General features: G+C 34.9%; 1 protein-coding gene across 3 annotated transcripts in view; it reads left to right on the top strand.

The window, feature by feature from the left end:
- The window catches only part of LOC128206856 (cAMP-dependent protein kinase regulatory subunit-like), a 107,065-nt gene that overhangs the window by 72,053 nt on the left and 12,959 nt on the right, over positions 1-22,053 (top strand). For all 3 annotated transcript variants that reach the window (XM_052909565.1, XM_052909571.1, XM_052909557.1), the window contains 5 exons: positions 8,396-8,487; positions 14,524-14,585; positions 16,968-17,014; positions 20,827-20,925; positions 21,889-21,948. In XM_052909565.1, coding sequence (XP_052765525.1) covers positions 8,396-8,487; positions 14,524-14,585; positions 16,968-17,014; positions 20,827-20,925; positions 21,889-21,948 — 360 coding nt within the window. The remainder of the gene's footprint in view (positions 1-8,395; positions 8,488-14,523; positions 14,586-16,967; positions 17,015-20,826; positions 20,926-21,888; positions 21,949-22,053) is intronic.

Genomic DNA, 22,053 nt, shown 5'->3' with positions numbered 1-22,053 from the left:
ATTATTTAGCTTATGATTGAAAAAATCCTGTGATTCATCTAGTTTGGGATATCTGTGGTTCACAAGTTCTTGGTTAAATTTAGTGCTTACCCATTAGATGAGCTTAATTATACTTGGCTCCTTTGTCCTCTACATGAAGCTGGGATGATTAAGGGCACAGCCTACTAATTAAGTTTCATATATATTCTCTAGACAATCGATAAATTTGCAAACGAAAAACACTGATTTCTAGTGCTACACAACCCCCAACACCATATATGGGGAGAAAGTTTCACATGTGTACTAAACATCAAACAAAGAAGTTAGTTTATTATAAGAAAAATAATAAAGGTTGAACGTAACCACTGTGTATTCGTTAAAGAGACCAAATCTGGTGTAGGAGTACAAACAATGCGGTGAAAATGTAAACAATAAAAAAATAGATCAAGTAGATCCAGCATTTGATCTCACAACCCATTCAGCTTCAAAACCTATAAAAATGCATAGTAGCTGACGGTCCGAGATGGTATAACCATGCTTTGGTTCACTGTCATGTGTCAATGAAAAGAAATAAGGCATGTAACAATAAGTAGGCACTTCCGAATTAGTGGAATTTACCTTTTCCTGTAATTTGCCATTTTGTAATTACTGTACAGGACTACACAAAATATGCCAAACTATGAAAATATGTCAAATGGTGGCTTGAAACTTAGATAATATTGCATCAGAAATACCCCATATCCTGGAAATCAGCAACCCATACATAACTGACTTAAAAAGGAAGAAAATATAGAGCCTATTATTTTCTGAGCAGACTATACTGTCAGATTGTAAACTTTGGCCTCTAAAGCAGAGAAAATAGATGTCAGTGTGTAAAATAATGTAGATAAAATAGAAAGTCAGTGTTTAACCTAGCCTCTCTAAAGCAGAATAAGTAAATGTCAGAATATAAACTTAAAGGGCTGGGAAGCAGATAAAATTAATGTCGCAGTGTTAACTAGCATTTCTGAACCAGTAGCAAAAAGACAGTGTATAAAAACAAGGGCCTCTGAAGCAGATAAAATTAAAGTCAGGGCCTCCGTTTCAAGATTCTATGGCTTAAGATTGTAACTTTTTATGCATAACACTGCTTTTGGTGCAACTGCATATAAATCAAAGTATCATATTATTAAGGTCATTTATCGCACAGATTCTGGCTGTAACTTTACGGTTGAACCGGACCACTCTAACTCAGCTGAAGTTTTACAACAAAGATATCTTATTGAAACAGAGCCTACCTTCTAAAGCAGACAAATAAGTCAGCGTGAAAACTAACTTATATTTTTTCCCTGCTTACAAAGCTTTATCACTGTTACATCAATCTCAGCCAAATCAGCTTTCCTTTAACTTGTAAGAATAATAATGTTAGTTTTGTTTGAAATTTGGCATGTCACAAGTGTTTTTTTTTAAACCAGACAGCTAGCTATTAAGGCAGTGTGATTATTTTGGCACAAAAAAATGGCTCGTGTCTAAGACCTAAGAGACCAGCTGAAGCTTCCAGAATAATTTCCATATCAGCCCTAGGTCTTTCAAACAGGCCAAAAAAGCATCACCCATCAGACAGCATTGGAAATACTTGTCAAGTTTGTGCCTACATACTGAACACACTGCCATAATGTTAGAAAAGTCAATTCATAAAGTTGTCTCACTGCTGCCAAAAGCGATCCGGAGAAAGTTCTAGCTCGCCTCCAAATTTGCCCTCAGTCTATTGTATTAGATTCTGTCCCGTCAAATAAGACTTGGCTGCATGCGATATAATGTCTTGGGATGCACATGATAGAGATATACGATCTAAATATATGAGACTGGAATGGAAAGCCCCCAGGGATATAAGTGAGTTTATGTGACTGCTCCCGAGAACAAATGAGGACAAATTATTTCCCTGAAACAATGGCATGTGGGTTGATGTTCTTCAAACAGGCCAATCAGAGCCAAGTATTTCATGCACTCTATTTTGGTTATGGGTGGAGGTGACTGAGGCGATTCATATACTTGGCCTTGATGTCACATGTATTGATCTTCATCATTAAGTTTCAATGATAATCAGTTATGATTCATGTCTTTCAAATTAAACAAATTGATTCTTACCGCTGATGTTACTCTATTGGAATGAATTTGTTTAATTTGTAATGCATGAACATGGTCAGACTTCTATGCAACCAGGGGGCAAATGATTTTCTTGAATATCTGTTCATTAGAATGTAGGACAAAACATCCTAAGGACAAAACCTCCCATGTAACTTTTTACAAGGTGGAAAAAACATCCCAGACCAATATTGACAATCAAAGCCCATAAACAGTCAGGTAACTATCATTTACATAGAAATAATTGAATAATTTGTGAAAAACAACTTGCTGTGGTGATAAATGTGTGTCCATACTGAAAAAAATTATTGGATCTAACATGTTGGGATGTTTTGTTCACCATGTCAAAATGGTCCAGGGTTGTTTTGTCCACCATGTGAAAATGATCTGGGATGTTTTGTTCACCATGTCAAAATGATCTGGGATGTTTTGTCCACCATGTCAAAATGATCTGGTATGTTTTGTTCACCATGTCGAAATAATCTGGGATGTTTTGTCCACCATGTCAAAATGATCCGGGGGGTTTTGTCCACCATGTCAAAATGATCTGGTATGTTTTGTTCACCATGTCAAAATGATCTGGTATGTTTTGTCCACCTTGTCAAAATGATCTGGTATGTTTTGTCCACCTTGTCAAAATGATCTGGGATGTTTTGCTCACCATGTCAAAATGATCTGGGATGTTTTGTCCACCATGTCAAAATGATCTGGGATGTTTTGTCCACCTTGTCAAAATGATCCGGGGGGTTTTGTCCACCATGTCAAAATGATCTGGGATGTTTTGTTCACCATGTCAAAATGATCTGGTATGTTTTGTCCACCTTGTCAAAATGATCTGGGATGTTTTGTTCACCATGTCAAAATGATCTGGTATGTTTTGTCCACCTTGTCAAAATGATCTGGGATGTTTTGCTTACCATGTCAAAATGATCTGGGATGTTTTGTCCACCATGTCAAAATGATCTGGGATGTTTTGTCCACCATGTCAAAATGATCCGGGGGGTTTTGTCCACCATGTCAAAATGATCTGGTATGTTTTGTTCACCATGTCAAAATGATCTGGTATGTTTTGTCCACCTTGTCAAAATGATCTGGTATGTTTTGTCCACCTTGTCAAAATGATCTGGGATGTTTTGCTCACCATGTCAAAATGATCTGGGATGTTTTGTCCACCATGTCAAAATGATCTGGGATGTTTTGTCCACCATGTCAAAATGATCCGGGGGGTTTTGTCCACCATGTCAAAATGATCTGGGATGTTTTGTTCACCATGTCAAAATGATCTGGTATGTTTTGTCCACCTTGTCAAAATGATCTGGGATGTTTTGTTCACCATGTCAAAATGATCTGGTATGTTTTGTCCACCTTGTCAAAATGATCTGGGATGTTTTGCTCACCATGTCAAAATGATCTGGGATGTTTTGTCCACCATGTCAAAATGATCTGGGAGGTTTTGTCCAACATGTCAAAAAGATGTGGGAGGTTTTGTCCACAATGTCAAAATGATCTGAGATGTTTTGTCCACAATGTCAAAATGATCTGGGATGTTTTGTCAACAATGTCAAAATGATCTGGGATGTTTTGTCAACGATGTCAAAATGATCTGTGATGTTTTGTCAATCATGTCAAGATGATCTGGGATGTTTTGTTCACCATGTCAAAATGATCTGGGATGTTTTTTCCACCTTTCAAAATGATCTGGGGAACATCTTAGAAAGGAGATTTTTCCATGTGAGGTTTTGTCTATTCCCTCATTTGGTTGCTGGGTAGAAAATGCTGTTAATGAGGTCAAATGTTTGTTTTATAAATGTCATTCAGGCATTTTGAACTCATTCAAGTTCATTAAATTAAGGTTTTAATTTAGAAATGCAGGGACAGACTTTATTATTCAGCTAATGAGCTCAATCAAGTACAAAGACTAAATGATGTACAAAAGAAACATATTAATTTTAAATAAAAAAGCTTATGATTGCTGTACAGATAAGAACAATATTAGCTTTTAAAAATGGGTTTTATCGTTTGATAGCTATGTGGCCACAAGTTCACCAGTCTTTTTTGTCTCTACACAAATCATGCTTTTGACTTGAACATAATATAACATAAAAATGCATTAAGACTCATTTGTTTCTTGTGTGCATCTACCTTTTAAGTTTTAATTTTTGTTCTACATTAAAATGGTTGAGTTGGCAACAACATAACAAATCTATATCTACTTTTGAACTTATAATTATGATGGAAACTGTTAAACATTAATAAAATGGTCTCTGGTTAATTAAAATATTGACAATTAAAATAAATTCAGTGAAAAAGTTGACTAACAGACATTTTTAACTAGGTTTTCACAAAGTGAAACATTGTTCTAAAAATGACCTATTTCATGGATGGGCTGGCATCAAACATACCTTTGTATCATTTTTTTTTAGTAAGGCTTGACATATTGCACCAAACTTGGTATATAAAAAAGAGTTTATGGAAACCTTTCATGGGATAGTATTTTGGGCCATTTGGGACAAGGTCAAGGTTACTAAAAAATGGTTGGTTCTCAGATTTACTTCAGTTAGGGTTGACATATTGTAATCAAATTTGGTATGTATAAGGAAGAGTTGATGGAGGACTTTTATGGAACTGCATTTGGGGTCCCTAGGGTCATGGTCATTGTTACTAAAAATAGAAAAACAGTTGAAACTGAATCTCACAACGAGGGCTCAGGAAGTTCTTTAGTCAATTATTGAAAATCTGGTTTCCTGGCATTGCGGTGTTTTTTGTATAATTTGCTTTCTAGAGGTTTATAGAGAATTATCTGTCAAGTAATAATGATTTTTTACTGTTTAGAACATTCATCACCATTTTTAGAATTTGTTCACTCTTACTTTCAAATTGCCACATGCCACAGTTTAGATTACTCTTATAACTTTTGTGTCATATATTGCCACTGTATGTATATTGCCACAGTTAAGATTACTCTTATAACCTTGTGTCAAACATTGCCGCAGTATATTGCCACAGTTTAGGGTACTCTTATAACCTTGGTGTCAATTTATTATATTGCTGGGGTATACATATTGCCACAGTTTAGATTCCTCTTATAACCTTGGTGTCATATATTGCCACAGTATATTGCCACAGTTGAGATTCCTCTTATAACCTTGGTGTCATATATTGCCACAGTATATTGCCACAGTTTAGATTCCTCTTATAACCTTGGTGTCATATATTGCCACAGTATATTGCCACAGTTTAGATTCCTCTTATAACCTTGGTGTCATATATTGCCACAGTATATTGCCACAGTTAAGATTCCTCTTATAACCTTGGTGTCATATATTGCCACAGTTTAGATTCCTCTTATTACCTTGGTGTCATATATTGCCACAGTATATTGTCACAGTTTAGATTCCTCTTATAACCTTGGTGTCATATATTGCCACAGTATATTGCCACAGTTTAGATTCCTCTTATAACTTTGGTGTCATATATTGCCACAGTATATTGCCACAGTTTAGATTCCTCTTATAACCTTGGTGTCATATATTGCCACTGTTAAGATTACTCTTATAACTTTTGTGTCATATATTGCTGCTGTATGTACATTGCCACAGTTAAGGTTCCTCTTATAACCTTGGTGTCAATTATATTGCCACAGTTTCTTGCAAATTTGAAAATTGGTATCTCTGAAATTCGCAGAATTTCGTGAAATTAAGTGGTGTTGTTTTTTTTCAAATTGCAGTTAATCATCCTTGGAGAATTATGTCTGCAGCCATTGGAGGCTTTACATGTTGTTGTTTTTCTTTTAATCTCACAGGAATGTGAATGGAATCAATCCCCCTGCTTATTGTTATACTCAGTTTTCACAATCTATTCCATTTGGGTTTTTATCAGTTATCTTGTGAAAATAGATTCATTTACAGCAAATTAATTTCCATTTCAGTTTTTTTTTATGAAATTCATAGATATGCAAAGCTGAATGGTTGAATTGTGATTTCCATAACAATGAGTGTTTACATCAATTTTGATTTGCATATATCATATCACTGGCATGAATTTAGAACATCCCTCCCTAGAATAATAAAATATAAAAGAAGAATGAAAGCGTAAAATTGATAATAAAGGAGATTCAATAAAGATAGTGAAAGAATAATGTTATGTAAGGAAAATATCAAATGCTGAGCTAGTAAATATTCAATAATAAAACTGCATAAAATAAAAATAAAATTCAGTCATAATCAATTAGATGCACGTTATGAATCAAATTTGTAATGCATTTTAAGTGTGATCATCAAGTAAACTCAAATATACCCAGGCCTGGATTTAAACCCAGGATACTTTTTGTAAACAGCTAGACATAAAATACAACTTTGTTTAATGGTCTTATTGCCAATTTCAATGTTTTACGTTGTTCTATTGTTAAATGCCTGGTTCGATTGCCAATTTCAATGTTTCAGGTTGTTCTGTTGTAAAATACGTGGTCTGATTGCCAATTTCATTGTTTCAGGTTGTTTCATTGTTTAATGCCTGGTCTTATTGCCAATACTGATGTGCCCCGGTGTTGTGACACTGACTGTACATTTATATTAAGAGAAAGTGTTATTATCAAAGTACTCACAGTTGTCATGTCAAATTTGTTGTTGTCCGTGATGGGGTAACTTAATTTTAAACCCAATTATAGACACGAGTTTACTTTGTAGAATTACCCCACCCGGCATTTCGTTTACTGTTTCCTGCTAATCCAACGTATATTCCGATTTAGAACATGCAAGCAACTTAGCTATATTGTGTAACAGACTTATATGACTTCATTTCATAAGCTTCTTACTTTTAAAACATGAGGAATATCAAGTAATTTTGTCTGTTTCATAGCAACTTATTGCAATATCATAGTCAGTCAGCCATCTTGTTTCATTGATTTTTGACATTTACGTCACATCCTTTTACCAAGGTTGCTATAACCGCGAAGTTTAAACTCTAGAGGTTGATAATTTTACCTTGTATTGTTATTTTGCTTTGCTTTAGCGCTGAAAACTTAAGGCAAAAATGTATATTCTAGCATAACTATCTTAATCGCCATATTTTCAGCGGTTCTATTTTTAGACCGATCAAAGTTTTACTAGTCGATTCAATTTTAGGCGATCGATCGCATTTTCCTAGATCGATCAGCTGTAGTCGATGCGCTTTTTTGGTGTCGATCTACGAGTCGATGCAGTAGTCTGCATCACGCATATATAAGGAGCGTAGATTTTTGCTCAGGAGTTCTCGAGTTTTCTTTCGTGGCGGAAGCCTGCGTTTAACATCTCGGCATTTTTAAAAGTAATTATAGCATAAAAGAATCAAGAAATATTAAAGAACATTAGTTAAATAATAAGTGGAACCGTTTTACAACGTTTAAGTAATTTATAAGATTTTGCTAAAGTTTTATTAACATTTTATCAATATAAGGCGTTTGATGGCTGACTGTTTTAGTGTTTGATTGACAGGAAAATAAAACTGTTTTAGTCATAAACAATAACAACATTTTAGCCTTTCTCAAAACGACGGTTTTACCATGCATGTTTTCTTGTTGATGTTAACATAGTAAACTGAATAAATATTTTAACGGTTATTATCGTTTGTGACTTATCACCCGGATGTCAGCCTAAAGTCCGCGCCAGAACTGTAATACACGTAGGGCCAGAGCTAGCCCACAACAATACCTATGTTTCAGGTTGTTCTTTTCAGTTTAATGCCTTGTCCGATTGCCAATTTCAATGTTTCAGGTTGTTCAATTGTTTAATGCTTGGTCTTATTGCCAATACCTATGTTTCAGGTTGTTCAATTGTTTAATGCATGGTCTTATTGCCAATACCTATGTTTCAGGTTGTTCAATTGTTTAATGCCTTGTCCGATTGCCAATTTCAATGTTTCAGGTTGTTTTATTGTTTAATGCCTTGTCCGATTGCCAATTTCAATGTTTCAGGTTGTTTCATGACTGGTCCGATTGCCAATTTCAATGTTTCAGATTGTGCCATTTTTAAATACCTAGTCTGATTGCCAATTTCAATGTTTTACGTTGTTCAATTGTTTAATGCCTGGTCCGATTGCCAATTTCAATGTTTCAGGTTGTGCCATTGTTTAATGCCTGGTCTGATTGCCAATTTCAATGTTTCAGATTGTGCCGTTGTTAAATGCCAGGTCCGATTGCCAATTTCAATGTTTTAGATTGTGTCATTGTTTAATGCCTGGTCTGATTGCCAATTTCAGTGTTTCAGATTGTGCCATTGTTTAATGTCTGGTCTGATTGCCTATTTGTATGTTTCAGGTTGTTCCAAAAGACTACAAAACAATGGCTGCCCTGTCGAAGGCCATCTCGAAGAACGTCCTGTTCTCCCACCTTGATGACACAGAGAGAAGGTACGAGACTATTGTGTAAAATTTCATGTTAATTTGAGATTTTATATTTTCAAAGTTTGGAAGAAGTTAAATCCTTAGAATTAAAGGCTATAGGAAAAATTACAAAATAGAAAGAAGCAGGGAAGTGGCCATTTGATCTTTCTGTGTGCTTTAAACTTGCACTGTCAGGGGCATTTAACTTGTTAAGAAAAAATAATTGAAATACTGAATAGATTTATCTACATTTTTTAATTAATGCTTTTTAGTATACAAGTCTTCATTTATGAAAAAAATTAAATACAATTTTAGTTAGTGTACAGGGACATAGCTATGCCTAAAAAATATTGTAGGCCCGATGGTTCTATGTGAGGTTTGGAATTTTTATAATTACACATACTTAATTTTATTTGCAATGATAACAATAAAATCAAGCAATGTATACACCCTGCACAAAGTTTAAATAAACATCAAACTTGCTTTGGCTAAATAACAAAAACAAAAACTTTAGTTAAAAGTGTTTGAGTAGCTATTAGTTTTTATTGCATTTTTGGGTTAATCAAATTTTGTCATTTTTCAAAACAGTTGTAGACCTAGGCCTACAAGCTCTATATGTACCTATACCACTGGATATAAATGTTGTCTGTTACAAAATTTGAAAGGCTGTCTGTTACAAAATTTGAAATTGATTGTCAGGCCATCTATTTGGCTGTGATAGAGGGCTTATTACATTGTAGTACAGCTCATGTACCATACCAAAGCAAACAGACAATCTGTGTTGATCTTTATCAGGCTTTTCAAAAAGAAAAGTTAATTAGAAACTGTTTACAATATTTGATTTAGCATGCACTTATACAATATGTTACAAGATTTGATTTAGCATGCACTTACACAATATGTTACAAGATTTGATTTAGCATGCACTTACACAATACATTATATTCAATCAAGCCTTTGATCCAATACAAATTTGAAAATCATAGATGAAAATGTATGTGTGTCAGTCTCTTTGAAGCTTATTTTTGTTTATGGATTGTTTGAGTATTTCAAGAAGTAACCTAAATGTTTTAATTTTATAAAATATGATAATGCAATATTCCCTGGACTTTAATGATAAAGCTGCCTGTCATAATAAAAACTGTAAAACATGTTTAGCATGTTAATTTCTCATCATTTCTAAACACCCATCTTGAGATGGATTCACTTGTGGTGGGTGGGCAGTTGACGTCCACTAACTTGTCCACGTTGGCCTTATCAAGAACTTTTTGTTTGATTATCACCAAACTTGGACACTGTGTATGGGCAAAATATATCTTGACCATGTTAGATAACATGCCATATTACTCTAGTCAATTAAGAGTAATGGCCCCTGAAGTCCTTAAATTACACATACATAATTATGTAGTAAAATATATAACAAAAAAATGATTTCAACAGGCAAATCATGTGACTGCTTGCCACTCTTGTTAATTACTTGTAAAAAAACAATTTACTTAATTAATTTGTGCTATGAAAGAAGTCCAAATACAGATTAACTATGATGTATAATATTCATAAATATTATATAATGCACATAAAAAATCTCTAGCTGTGATGTATTCCTGAAATAGACTTAAATGATGATTAATATGTATTGTAATTGTAATGTTTGTGAATTTTGAAAGCTTAAAATGAGCAAATTGTTAACGCACTTGATCCTGGTTGATAAAACTAAAATAAATAAGGTATTAATCTCTTTGTATGTCTTTTGGAAGCAAGTCATTCCAAACACTAGCTTTCATTAGATATGAAAACTTGTTGAATTTAAACGTATTGAAAAAATCTTCAATTTTTCCATTTTACCTTTGACTTAAGTGATTAAAATTTGTAAAGGCATTGTTAACCTTCTGCAAAAAAAATCAATGTTTTTCAATATTAGTCTTGTTATGAAAACCATAAAAATTTCAAAATGAAATTTTGGTTTTGGGGTCAGTTGATCAAGAGATCATGGGTTCAAACACCACCATGGGAACTTTATTATGGCCTCTCAAAATGCACAGGAAAAAGTCAATAGGTTGTGGGCTCAAACCCCACCATGGAAACTTAATAATGGCCTCTTAAAATGTACAGGAAAAAGTCGTGAGTGATTCATATGAGCCTCTAGTCAGCTATCTTAACAATTGAGCTAAAAGAAATAAGTATGAACTGAAAGGATGAGCCAAATTAGAATTAAGCTGAATTAAGCCCTCTTTCATTTGATCAGTGGATTCTCGTAAAGTTTTTTCTTTGAAAATTGTTTACATTTTTAGTTTGCCAAAATCTCACTCCTGGTCTTAAGATGAAGGTAATAAAAGCGCCATAAAATGGAAAATGTGTGTTTTTCCAGTTTCAGCAAGGTTAAATCTGTTTTGTAGTGAAAGTAATCCACAGAATTGTGTTGAGGGTCTTTGTTAACTATAACGACGCGTGTCTGAATAAACTGTCAAGAACTTAAAAGTCCCCTTGTTTATAAATCCATTTTTTTAGAGAACTTAAAAAGATAACAGATTATGCTTGATTTTTGGAGAGAGTCTCTTGGCAACAATTTAAATATGTGTCTCAAAAGCCTTCTAAACTGATAGTGTAAAACAGCATTCAGTTTTATTGAAGATATGATGCTGGTGCAACTTGTTGGCGCCCCAATTGAAGTGCGGAGTCTCCTATGGCATGATATTTCGTTTCTTTTCAAAGAAGTCCTGAGGCCACACCAAATTAATGTTTAGTTCCTCGGATTTTTGCAAAAAAAAATTGGAGCGAGTGAGCGAAAAAAAAAAAAAAAAAAAAGTTTGTGAGTTTTCATAAAAACCGAAGCGAGCGAAGAGTGAAAAATATATTTTTCCTTATATTCAATATAAATAAGAAAGATTGTTCAAAATAATTGCCCTTAAACCCATCTTAATGCCATCTTGAACTGAACCTCTAATGGACATTGGGAAAATGTCGGAATACATACTATTTATTCATCCGTGTTTAGTACAAACATTATATCGATACATCTAATGTCTTATATAATTAAAACGTACTTTAATATGACGATCATTCATAATAATAAATAACTCTGCTTTAGTAAAAAGTTTGAAACGACTTATATAAATCTACCTGAATCAGTTTAACATCATATGCAACTGTATTTAGACATAACTTAGGATTGATTTGGGATTTGTAAAAAATGATCACTTTCACAGGCCTCATCAAACATCAGACTCCATATAACATAGACTAAATTTTGTTTTTATTATCACAGGAAATACAATGACATGTGCTTATTAAAACAAAAAGAACAAGGGTATTTTTCAGAGTACTTTTTTGGGTTATTTAGATGTTTTTATGCACCAGCCAATTGTATACGCCCCCCCCCCCCCCCCCCCCCGAAGTCCGGAATAGCGGGGACTTTGTCTTCCGGTCTCTCAAAACCCGGGTAAAATACCCGACTGCAGGGACACACTGCTGGTAAAATCCCTGCCAAATCGCCTCGCAACCCCGAATACCTATGTGAGGCCCACTCCTGTCTATCTTCAATATGAAGACAAAACCACTTTCACTAGGCACTGCGGGGCCACCTGAAAGGTAAAAACACAGCCCATTGCCTCTGCTGTCCCCGGTATACCCCTGGAACAAGGGCGAGGGGTGGGCGGGGCATTGGTTACAATTGACAAGTATATTACAATCCCAGATTATGCTGCAAATAAAAACAAATATAAGGTGATAAACTTAGCCGCTTACTTATGTTGAGGTATATCCAGACCAGTGTTTATATCGCTATTTGTGAAAAGATATTTGTTCATAACTGTTGTTTTGTCAGAATTTGATCAAAAATTAGCTTGATACATCAATTTGGACCAAACAATGACTCATGTTCCAATTAAGTTGACCTGTCCGATTTCCATTCAAAACGAGTCACTAATTACGCAATATAATTGCTACCAGTCTTAGATACACATGCTTTATTGCATAATGATTGCTTTAAATAATGATCCTTTAGTGCATGAGACGATCAACAATGACTTCAAGCATGCTTAAAACATATTTATTGTAAAAAATAAGATTTAATTTCCAAACTTCGAGCCACATTGTTTATACCGGAAGCCGCCATTTTGATTGAATTTATTGAAACCCATGCTAAACTGATCGATATACAGGATAAAACACTACGCATCGGTAACTTTCCTTTACAAAAACACGAAAACTAGCGAAGAAAAATTATACTTGATTATTTTTAGCCATACATGTGATAACGTCCCGGACGTCCGGGATTGTCCCGGAAATCGTATCTCTGTCACGGAGGGTGCATGTTTGTCCCGGAAAGTCATAAAATAAAAAACGAAAAAAAAAATCTCGGAATCGGAATCGATTATCTTAATTTTACCAATGTAAGTCAGCTATTTTGCCTGTCCGGGACACTGGTCGTAAAACACAGGACATGTTGACACTAATCCGTTAATTGGTACGTCTGTCGTCGAGGTCATCGTCAATCACCCGATAATTGATCTATCGGCCTATTTTTGTGCTTAATGAGTCTGGGAGGGTTCTTGTATACAAATTCATTGTTTTCATATGGATTTGTTTGGTCTTATGAATGATAGCTTTTAATTGATGAATTGATATTTTTCACACATTTTACCAACAAACGAGCATGAAGGTAAGTTCAAAGAAAGTGACAAAATGAGTAAAAAAACAAAATTAAAACACGGAAAACATCCCATATTCCTTTCAAATTTCAAAGTCGATGTGTCGTTATACTTTAAACAACTTTAAACAACTTACGCGTCCATAAGGAATTTTAGTGTTTTGACCTTTTTTCCGAACTATCGTGTGTATTTTTACGCCGAAATAAAACTGACGATATGGGGTTTACAGGTGGTTATATAGAGTGCTTTAATCACGTGATCATGGTAAGTCACGTGAACGCTTTATACAGCCGATTGTTGACACGTCTCTATCAAAATTATATGCATCTCCAAACGGAAAAAAGCTCATTGACTGGAAAATCTTCTTTATCGTCTGGAAAATGTTGTGTGTCATAAATTGCAAACGTTTTAAATGTGATGAAAAAATAAATATTTTGTAACGCATGTTCTCAAAAGCACGGGAAAACAGGTGCCCGTATAGTTGTTTATTTCCTGTTTTGATGAAACCGAAAGTAGAATGCATATCCTCCTGGTTAGCACTTCATTTAAAGCTTGGGAAAATATCTGGTGGTTTTATTTTTTCAAGAAAATGCAAAAAAAAAACAACCATGTCAAGTAAAAAATACGTCTTGGCAGTCAAAATAGGTACATTTTCCCGACGTTAAAAACGACTAAAATAGATATGCTATAGAATGCACCACAGACGTTCCCCATTTAAAAATATTTCCGGGGGGCATGCCCGGACCCCCCTAGTGTGCGTTGACATTACGACGAGTGTCCCGGAATCGACCCAAGAAATTATCACATGTATGTTTTTAGCCTTTTAATAAATTATTACCTGAAAAAAATCTACTTGGCAAACAAAATGGAGGTGCGGGCGCACAAAAAAAATAAAAATATTTTTTTTACATTTTCAAAAAATAGGAGCGGTAAATCAGCGGAACGAAATATCAATTTGGTGTGGCCTGAGCAGTTATTATGAAACTGATGCTCGATCATGATTGGCTGCCATACTTTATTATTTAGTCTTTCAATGTATTATTTCTGAGTAGTAACAGTATGAGTGTTTAAAAAGCCCATAAGAACATGCCCCTGTCGGGGAATCGAAACAAAATTAGCGGGGGAAATTGGCTGTGTTTTTTCCTTTCGCAGTGCCAAGTGAATGCGGTGGTTTTGTTTTTACCTGCCAAAAATAGCATGGAATAGGCCTTACCTAGGATGTCCCCGGTCAAAGTTGCCCCTATTCCCCAGACCTGGGGAGCCATGGTTACAATTGACTGGTGCATTATGGATACTTCACACTTTCTTAAATTTAAACAACTGAAGATTTCCTCACTTTTCTTATAATAGTATTAAATTCAGTTTGTGTCCTTGCTTTGTTGGTCCATAATATGTATTTTCTTGCATATTTCAGTGATATTTTCGATGCCATGTTTCCTGTGCACAGACATGCGGGAGAAGTCATTATTCTGCAAGGTAAGGATGGAAAATAAAACTGAAACAGTTGAAGAACGTACATTGAGGTTTTAAGGCTCCATACATCAAAATGCTCTTTCATCAAAAATATCCTACTAACAATTTCATACCTTAAATAGAAGAGATTTTTAACAATGCATTGACTACTGTTGAAAATCTCTCATCGGTACAAAACCGTAGGAACTCGTACGATTCTTGATGTAAGTGACCCCAGATCCTTTACTGTTGGATATGTAATTTCTTTTATATGTTGAACAAACCAGATAGCCATTTTGTTTGTGCCAGCCATGTGCTAATTTCAATCTATGTTAGTTAATTGATCAATGATTGCTTAGTTTTAACAGAAATGAGGCATTGTTTTTGAAGGTTCATGCTAGATTCAAATTCATATTCTGGATCTTTGATATCAAATGAAAAGGTTGTGACTGAAGAGTAAGCAGCATCAACAATGTAAAATAATCCCGTGGGCTGTTTCAAAAAGAGTCTCACAAAAGGAGTGATTTCATACCTTAAAGAGAATTTAAGCAGTGTAGAACTCCTTTTAAAAATATTTCCTAGAAAATATCACTAATAGGATTTACGATCGAAGGACCCCTTGATCCCTAAGACTTGTTCTAAAAAATTTGGCATGCTATTAAAGCCTCATTTTGTCAACTTAACATGATCAATAAACATCCTAGTTCCGTGTTCTTGTTAAAATAGTGTATTGACTTGAGTGTTTGCACTTCTCCACAATCCATCAATGTTAATGGCGATGCTGTTGTCAGAACTGTTTCTCGTCAGCGGAGATACATGGGATTTTTATGGAAATACTCTGCATCTCCCGTTATGTTGTTTCAAACAGGAAGCTTACTTTCCCATCAAGTATGAGAATAACGCCAATAGAGCATTAAAAAGCATTAAAAGTAACAAGTAATGGTGTCACTGTTGCTAAAAAGTGTTATATTTAGCTTGTGGATCGAATCATATATTGGCCTGTAATTAAATTGCAAAGAACGAAATATCAACTTTATTCACAGTGTTCACAATAAGAACCGGCCACCTACAAAGATGAACGGTTCAAATGGCAATTGGGCCAGTTTAAATTTGGAAGTGAGTGAATTTTAAATAGAATAAGTAGTAGCTGGTCGGTTGCTTAACTATTTGAGACACGGTTCAATTGAAAAATATTGAGAACCCTGTAGTTGTAAGCCTTGGTTGATTGATAAAATAACCAAACATAGAAGCTGTGCGCAGCAGTAATTGTGCAAATCCAGTGGTCAAAATTATCACTGCAAGCCCTAAACTTGATGTTTTTTGGGCTTGTTCAGAATCTGAATTTTATTTGGCAAGGCTATAGTTACATTTTCTTCAAACCCAGTAGTTATGTAAGAATTCAGGCTTCTTGATCCTGAAGTATTATTGTGATTGAAATAAGGTTGAACCGACAAACAATTCAATGCAAATGTCGAAACAATTGAAGATAGCTTTAGCAATGATAATTATAACATGGTGTTTTTGTGTTTTTTTTCTCATTGCCTCAAAGGGAAAGATCCCTGTTGTAACAAGGAATGAGGACAATATCATGGACTAGCTGTATTTCACCCATTACTTATACAAATATTTGAGGCCCTCATAGTTGATTTATCCAGATGTCTTTTTTATTTATCAATGGTGACAGCATATTGCCAAAGAACTAGAAACATATTTCACCTGGGGCCTCATGAAATGTTCCACAATTATGATCATGGAACTTGTGTAACTAAGAGAAAACTGTTTATACATTATTCAATTAGATTAGAGTAGGAAACCAAATCTCAAGAAACTCTGCCTTTCAACAGTATTATTGGTCTGAAAGTTTCATATCGATAAGTTTCTTATTGATAAAAAATCATTTGAAACTGATGTAAGCATTGATCTCATTTGTAATTGGCTGGAGTCTGAATGACATTTGATCATCAAGCTGAAATACATACAGTAGACTGTAACAATTCATTTCCTGCAAATATTGATGTTTTGGAATGTGAATGGGTACAAAATGAAAAGGAATTATGAATTAGGCCGAAATTTATTATTACTAGTTTGTTGGGTGTTTCGCGAACGACACACAAATATAGACACTACCCTAAATATTTTAAGCCTCCAGTAAGAGGTCATCTTTTTTTGTTCATTTGAGAATTCAGGGTTAAGACAGTTTAGAAAAAAATGATACCGCACTACTTGTACCTAGCAATGTGAATAGGGAAATGGCATGCAAACTTTTTATAATTGTGGCCTCATTTAAAAAATGATGATACATGCTTAAATTGTGTGGTAGTGGTTCCCAAAACTTTCTTAATATCTTTTACTTAAGTTATTTAGTTTTGTTTTTAATGTGGCTTACAATCTGTCTTTTATTTTCAGGTGATGAGGGTGACAACTTCTATGTGATAGACAACGGGGAAGTGGATGTAAGTAACCCCACCCACCTCAGCACCACAGGCCATTTCAGTACTCAGAGGGCTGTTTATTAAAGTATCCTAAAAGCTATTCTGTACCTATGAAGTATTTTAAACAATGGAAACACTACCATTAAAACCTCTGTTAAAAAACAACAACATTTTTTATAAATATGCCCCAAGATTCCTACAATGATTTTTTATACCAAAAAAACATTTTTTTTCCAGTTTGTCTTATGACTCCTTTCAAATTACCAAATATAAGGTCTTTATGTGCTGTATAATAAAAACCATTGTCTCAACTTGGACAACTTAATAGTAATAGGGTAATTGGATAACCTTGACACACGCCATATATGAATATATTATGATTGTCATCTCTAAATAATGCACGTTGACCACCTTGCAAACCATTACTACAAGCAAAGTCCATTAGTGTTATTACTGAAAGGGTTTCAATAGTACTTAACTTGGCAGGGAGTGATAATCTATCAATCATTAGAACACGAGCTAAAAGAAATGAAATACTAATGTCAGATATCTGGTTGTTGAAATAGCAAGATTTCCGTGGGAAGTGAAATTTTATGCAGTAAACAATTTGGCTTTCAATGATATATGGGGGAAAATTTATATCATTAAAAAAATTGAAGCAAATTCTACACAAATCCTGCATTTTGTCCATAAATTGTCAGCTTTCTGTTATAACAGAAAATCATATATAAGGACATGTGTCTTTTAAAATTGAAGCAAAATCTGCATGAATTCTGCATAGGGTATTTCCCTTAGCATTAAAGACTTCAGACTTTTAAGGCTTGGAAAAGTGGTCTCGGAATCACAAAGTCATGATCCAGGTAATACAGTGGTCTCTAATTAATAACTGTGAATACTTCATGTCGGTCAATTGTTTTTGTTTTTTTCATAATCTAAGTTACAAATTTCAGTATATGATAAGTGTATGTGTTCCAAGCAGTTCTGGCCACAGTTTTTTTACTTTAATATACTTGAATGATGTCCCTATTTTTGATCATCCTTTCAGAATTCAGAATTACCCAACCAGTACTGAAATCTTCTCCAGTATACATCAACTGGTTTGTTATCCTGACTTGACCCTTTCCTGCCCGATAGTGTCTCACTTACAACAGCCATTAATATCACTGTCTGTGAGTTTCAATAATGGACCCATCTCCGCCTGGTTAGTCCCTAGACTATGAATACGCCAGTGTGGCGGAAATGCTGTCCTTATTAAGTCTGGGGATAGCTGCAAATTATATTGTCTTTAAGCCTGCGAAGCTTGGCTGACATATAGGGATTACTTTGTCCAGCTGCATCATTGTTATTGTTACTCTTCTGTTTTCGATTAAAACTTGTTATAGAGTCTTCAAACTTGGTATGCACAAAGGTTATGGTCAGAAGTTGACCTCTATTGATTTTTGGCGTCAGTAGATCTGAAGATCAAGGCACTTCTCAAAGGCAACACAAACAATTCTTAGAATTCTAGTTGAATGGTGGGCTGATTGAATTTTATTATTTTTCAGGAGCCATGAATGCTGGTTCCACTGCCATACAATTACTTAATAGCCTTATTAGGATAATAGATCACGTCAAGTTAAACTTTTTTCCAGAAGAAATTTACAAAAGCTTTTTGTAAAAAAATGCAAACTCAATTTTCTTCCAGATATAATTAAATAAAACAAAATCAAGTTAGAAGAAGTTATAACCTTGTTTGCGTAAGAATGATGTTCAAGTTCACTCCTCATACAGGAGAAACAATTTCATATGCTACTTTGAACTGACATCATAATTCAGTAGGGTTTTTTAATGAAAAGGAGGTTGGTACCTGTATATTATACTCAGTGTGTGTTTTGTCATTTGCAAGTGTCTGATTTAGATTTTCTTTGAGGATTAATGGAAGTTTAAACACAGTTTTAATTAGAACAGTAGCACAACCAATCGCACAGATATTTCCCTGTTAATGATTCCTAGATCAGGCAAATCAATGATTTTAAGTTCATTAGCTTAATACTGATTGGGATCCTTTGTGATGGTAATTATTTGTCCCTGACCTGATCTGTAATTGCAATATCATCACATCAATAATTTTACACATTCTCCACACATGTTCTCACACTGTCATAAACTTGAAGGCGCTCTAAAAATGCTTTAGAAACTGAAAAAGACGAACTTGGTCAACTTCAATGGAGACATTTTATCAGTTGATAGCCACTCACAGCTAATGGGAGAATTTATGAACTTACTCCAATTGTAATTGTGTCTCAATCTGCCTTTCTGCCCATTTACGGAATGGAATAATTTTATGGTATTGATGTATAGATATTTGATAGTACGCGGTAGAATGTCGGGAGAATTCTGTTTGTATAGAATGCCTGATGATTTTAGAGAAGCCTCTGCATGTTTTATTTGTACATTTGGTGTCTGTTAAGAAAATATTGATCTATAAGCTGTAGAAATTTTTCACTTATCTGAGCAATTGATTTTTATGCCCCCGAAGGTGGGCATATTAAAATCGCACCGTCCGTCCGTCCGTGTGTCCGGCTCAATAACTCGTGTCGCAAGACCGGTGTCCCTACCTCTTAGGTCAAGGTCACACTTGGGTGTTTATTCACAATGGAATGCTGCATATAAGGACATAGAGTATAGGTTGTCATGTCCGGGCTGTAACTTTCCCTTGTATGGACAGATTTTAAAATAACTTGCCACATGTGTTCGGCATACCAAGATGACGTGTCACGTGCAAGAACCGTGTCCCTACCTCTAAGGTCAAGGTCACACTTAGGTGTTTATTCACAATGGAATGCTGCATATAAGGACATAGAGTATAGGTTGTTGTGTCCGGATTGTAACTTTCCCTTGTATGGACAGATTTTAAAATAACTTGCCACATGTGTTCGACATACCAAGATGACGTGTCACATGCAAGACCCATGTCCCTACCTCTAAGGTGAAAGATACACTTAGTGTTTATTCACAATGGAATGCTGAATATAAGGACATAAGAATGTAGGTTGTCAAGTATGGGTGGTATTTTTTATGTTCAGAGGCAATTTAAAATAACTTGCCATATGTATTTGTTTGATCTTTAACTTTTCATGTACTGACCTTGTTCATAGGTCAATGTCACATTCGGGGGCATTCGTCACATACTGTGACAGCTCTTGTTTTTTATTTTGTTTAACATAAATATTCTTGTCTTGTTATCTGCTACAACAAGACATACAATTAGCTTTTGTGTGATTATGACAGGGCATACTTAAAGCTTTAATGTGATTATGACAGGGCATTCTATAAGCTTAAGTGTGATTATGACAGGGCATACTATAAGCTTTAATGTGATTATGACAGGGCATATTATAAGCTTAAGTGTGATTATGACAGGGCATACTATAAGCTTTAGTGTGATTATGACAGGGCATTCTATAAGCTTAAATGTGATTATGACAGGGCATACTATAAGCTTTAGTGTGATTATGACAGGGCATACTATAAGCTTAAGTGTGATTATGACAGGGCATACTATAAGCTTTAGTGTGATTATGAAAGGGCATACTATAAGCTTAAGTGTGATTATGACAGGGCATACTATAAGCTTAAGTGTGATTATGACAGGGCATTCTATAAGCTTTAGTGTGATTATGACAGGGCATTCTACTAGTTTTAGTGTGAATATGGCAGGGCATTCTACTAGTTTTAGTGTGAATATGGCAGGGCATTCTATACTATTATTACTAGTTTGATTATGACCAGGCATTCTTTACTGTTAGATAATTTAAAATCTCTATGTGCAAGTCAACCCATTCTGCTTTCAGGTGTTTGTTAACAATGACCATGTGACAACAATCGGAGAGGGCGGCAGTTTCGGTGAGCTTGCCCTTATCTACGGGCTTCCTCGGGCTGCAACAGTCAAGGTAAGTAGGAGCCTGGTTCATATAGGTAGCAGCTTTTAAAAAAGTAGGATATCTTTATAGTATAAATATTGTACTGTACTAGGAGACATGTTGTTGGCATTTTTGAGGACCTTGCTCAACAGGTTTCAGCCAGGGCTGTAGTGGTCAAGGTGCATCTTAGGTTCACAGAAAAAGGCTACATGTTGGTCTTAATTCTAAACCGTCACAGGAGACTAATGATGTAAGCAGTTTTGAGGAGCTTGCTGGAGTGTTTCAGTCAGAGCTGTAACATGTGTTCACAGGTTAAACCAAATATTGTACTGTAACAGAAGACTAATGTTTTAGGTGTGTGTTTTGCCCTTATATTGCATTATACAGCTCTCATCCAAAGGCTGCCTAGGGCTGCTATAATTTGCTGATAGCCCTTTGAGTGGATTAAAAAAAAATGCATTATGATTATATGGCGAAAATTGTAGTGCGCTCCCATATCGCCAGTCAGTATAACATTGTAGTCCTAGGTTTTCTGGGGCATGCTTTTGCAGTATTGTCAGACATGAGTTCACAAAGTTTCTGGAGACTATTCAGTCTGGAACAATCTTTGTATCTTGTGAGCCTCTCACTGGTGGGAATCAAAAAAGACTGACAGAGTGATAAGTTAAATTAGTGTTACCTTTATCATAATACAGTGTCATAAATCTAAAGTCTTTGTCTCTAGAATGTTAATTTACTACCTGTGTTTTACTGTAGTATTGTGTAATCATTATGTCATAAAGCGTATCTCAGAATATTCTTTCAACTTTTAACGGGAATGCACCCGATGTACTTCTATCAAGGGAAGGTATAAAACATGTTTTATTTAGAAATTTTACAGGAAAATGCAAAAAGCAGCCTAAGATAGCTCAGTTTATTGAATAATAAAAAAATGAAAAATGGAATGGAATATTGTGTTTTCTATGATTTCTTATTTGTTTTATGTATTCACAGGCGAAAGGCGATGTCAAGCTGTGGGGAATTGATAGAGACAGCTATCGAAGAATCCTTATGGTATGATAACGACACATTCTGTGGTTTTCTGTTTTCCTAACTTGTCCGAGAACTATATCACAAAACATATATATATATATTAAGTTTCAGTCAGGAGTGCACCAA

Source organism: Mya arenaria, chromosome 2 (genome assembly GCF_026914265.1).
Source record: "Mya arenaria isolate MELC-2E11 chromosome 2, ASM2691426v1".
NCBI classification, from domain to species: Eukaryota; Metazoa; Mollusca; class Bivalvia; order Myida; family Myidae; genus Mya; species Mya arenaria.
The sequence above is the reverse complement of the archived record's forward strand: the minus strand, read 5'-3'. Positions and strand labels throughout refer to the sequence as shown.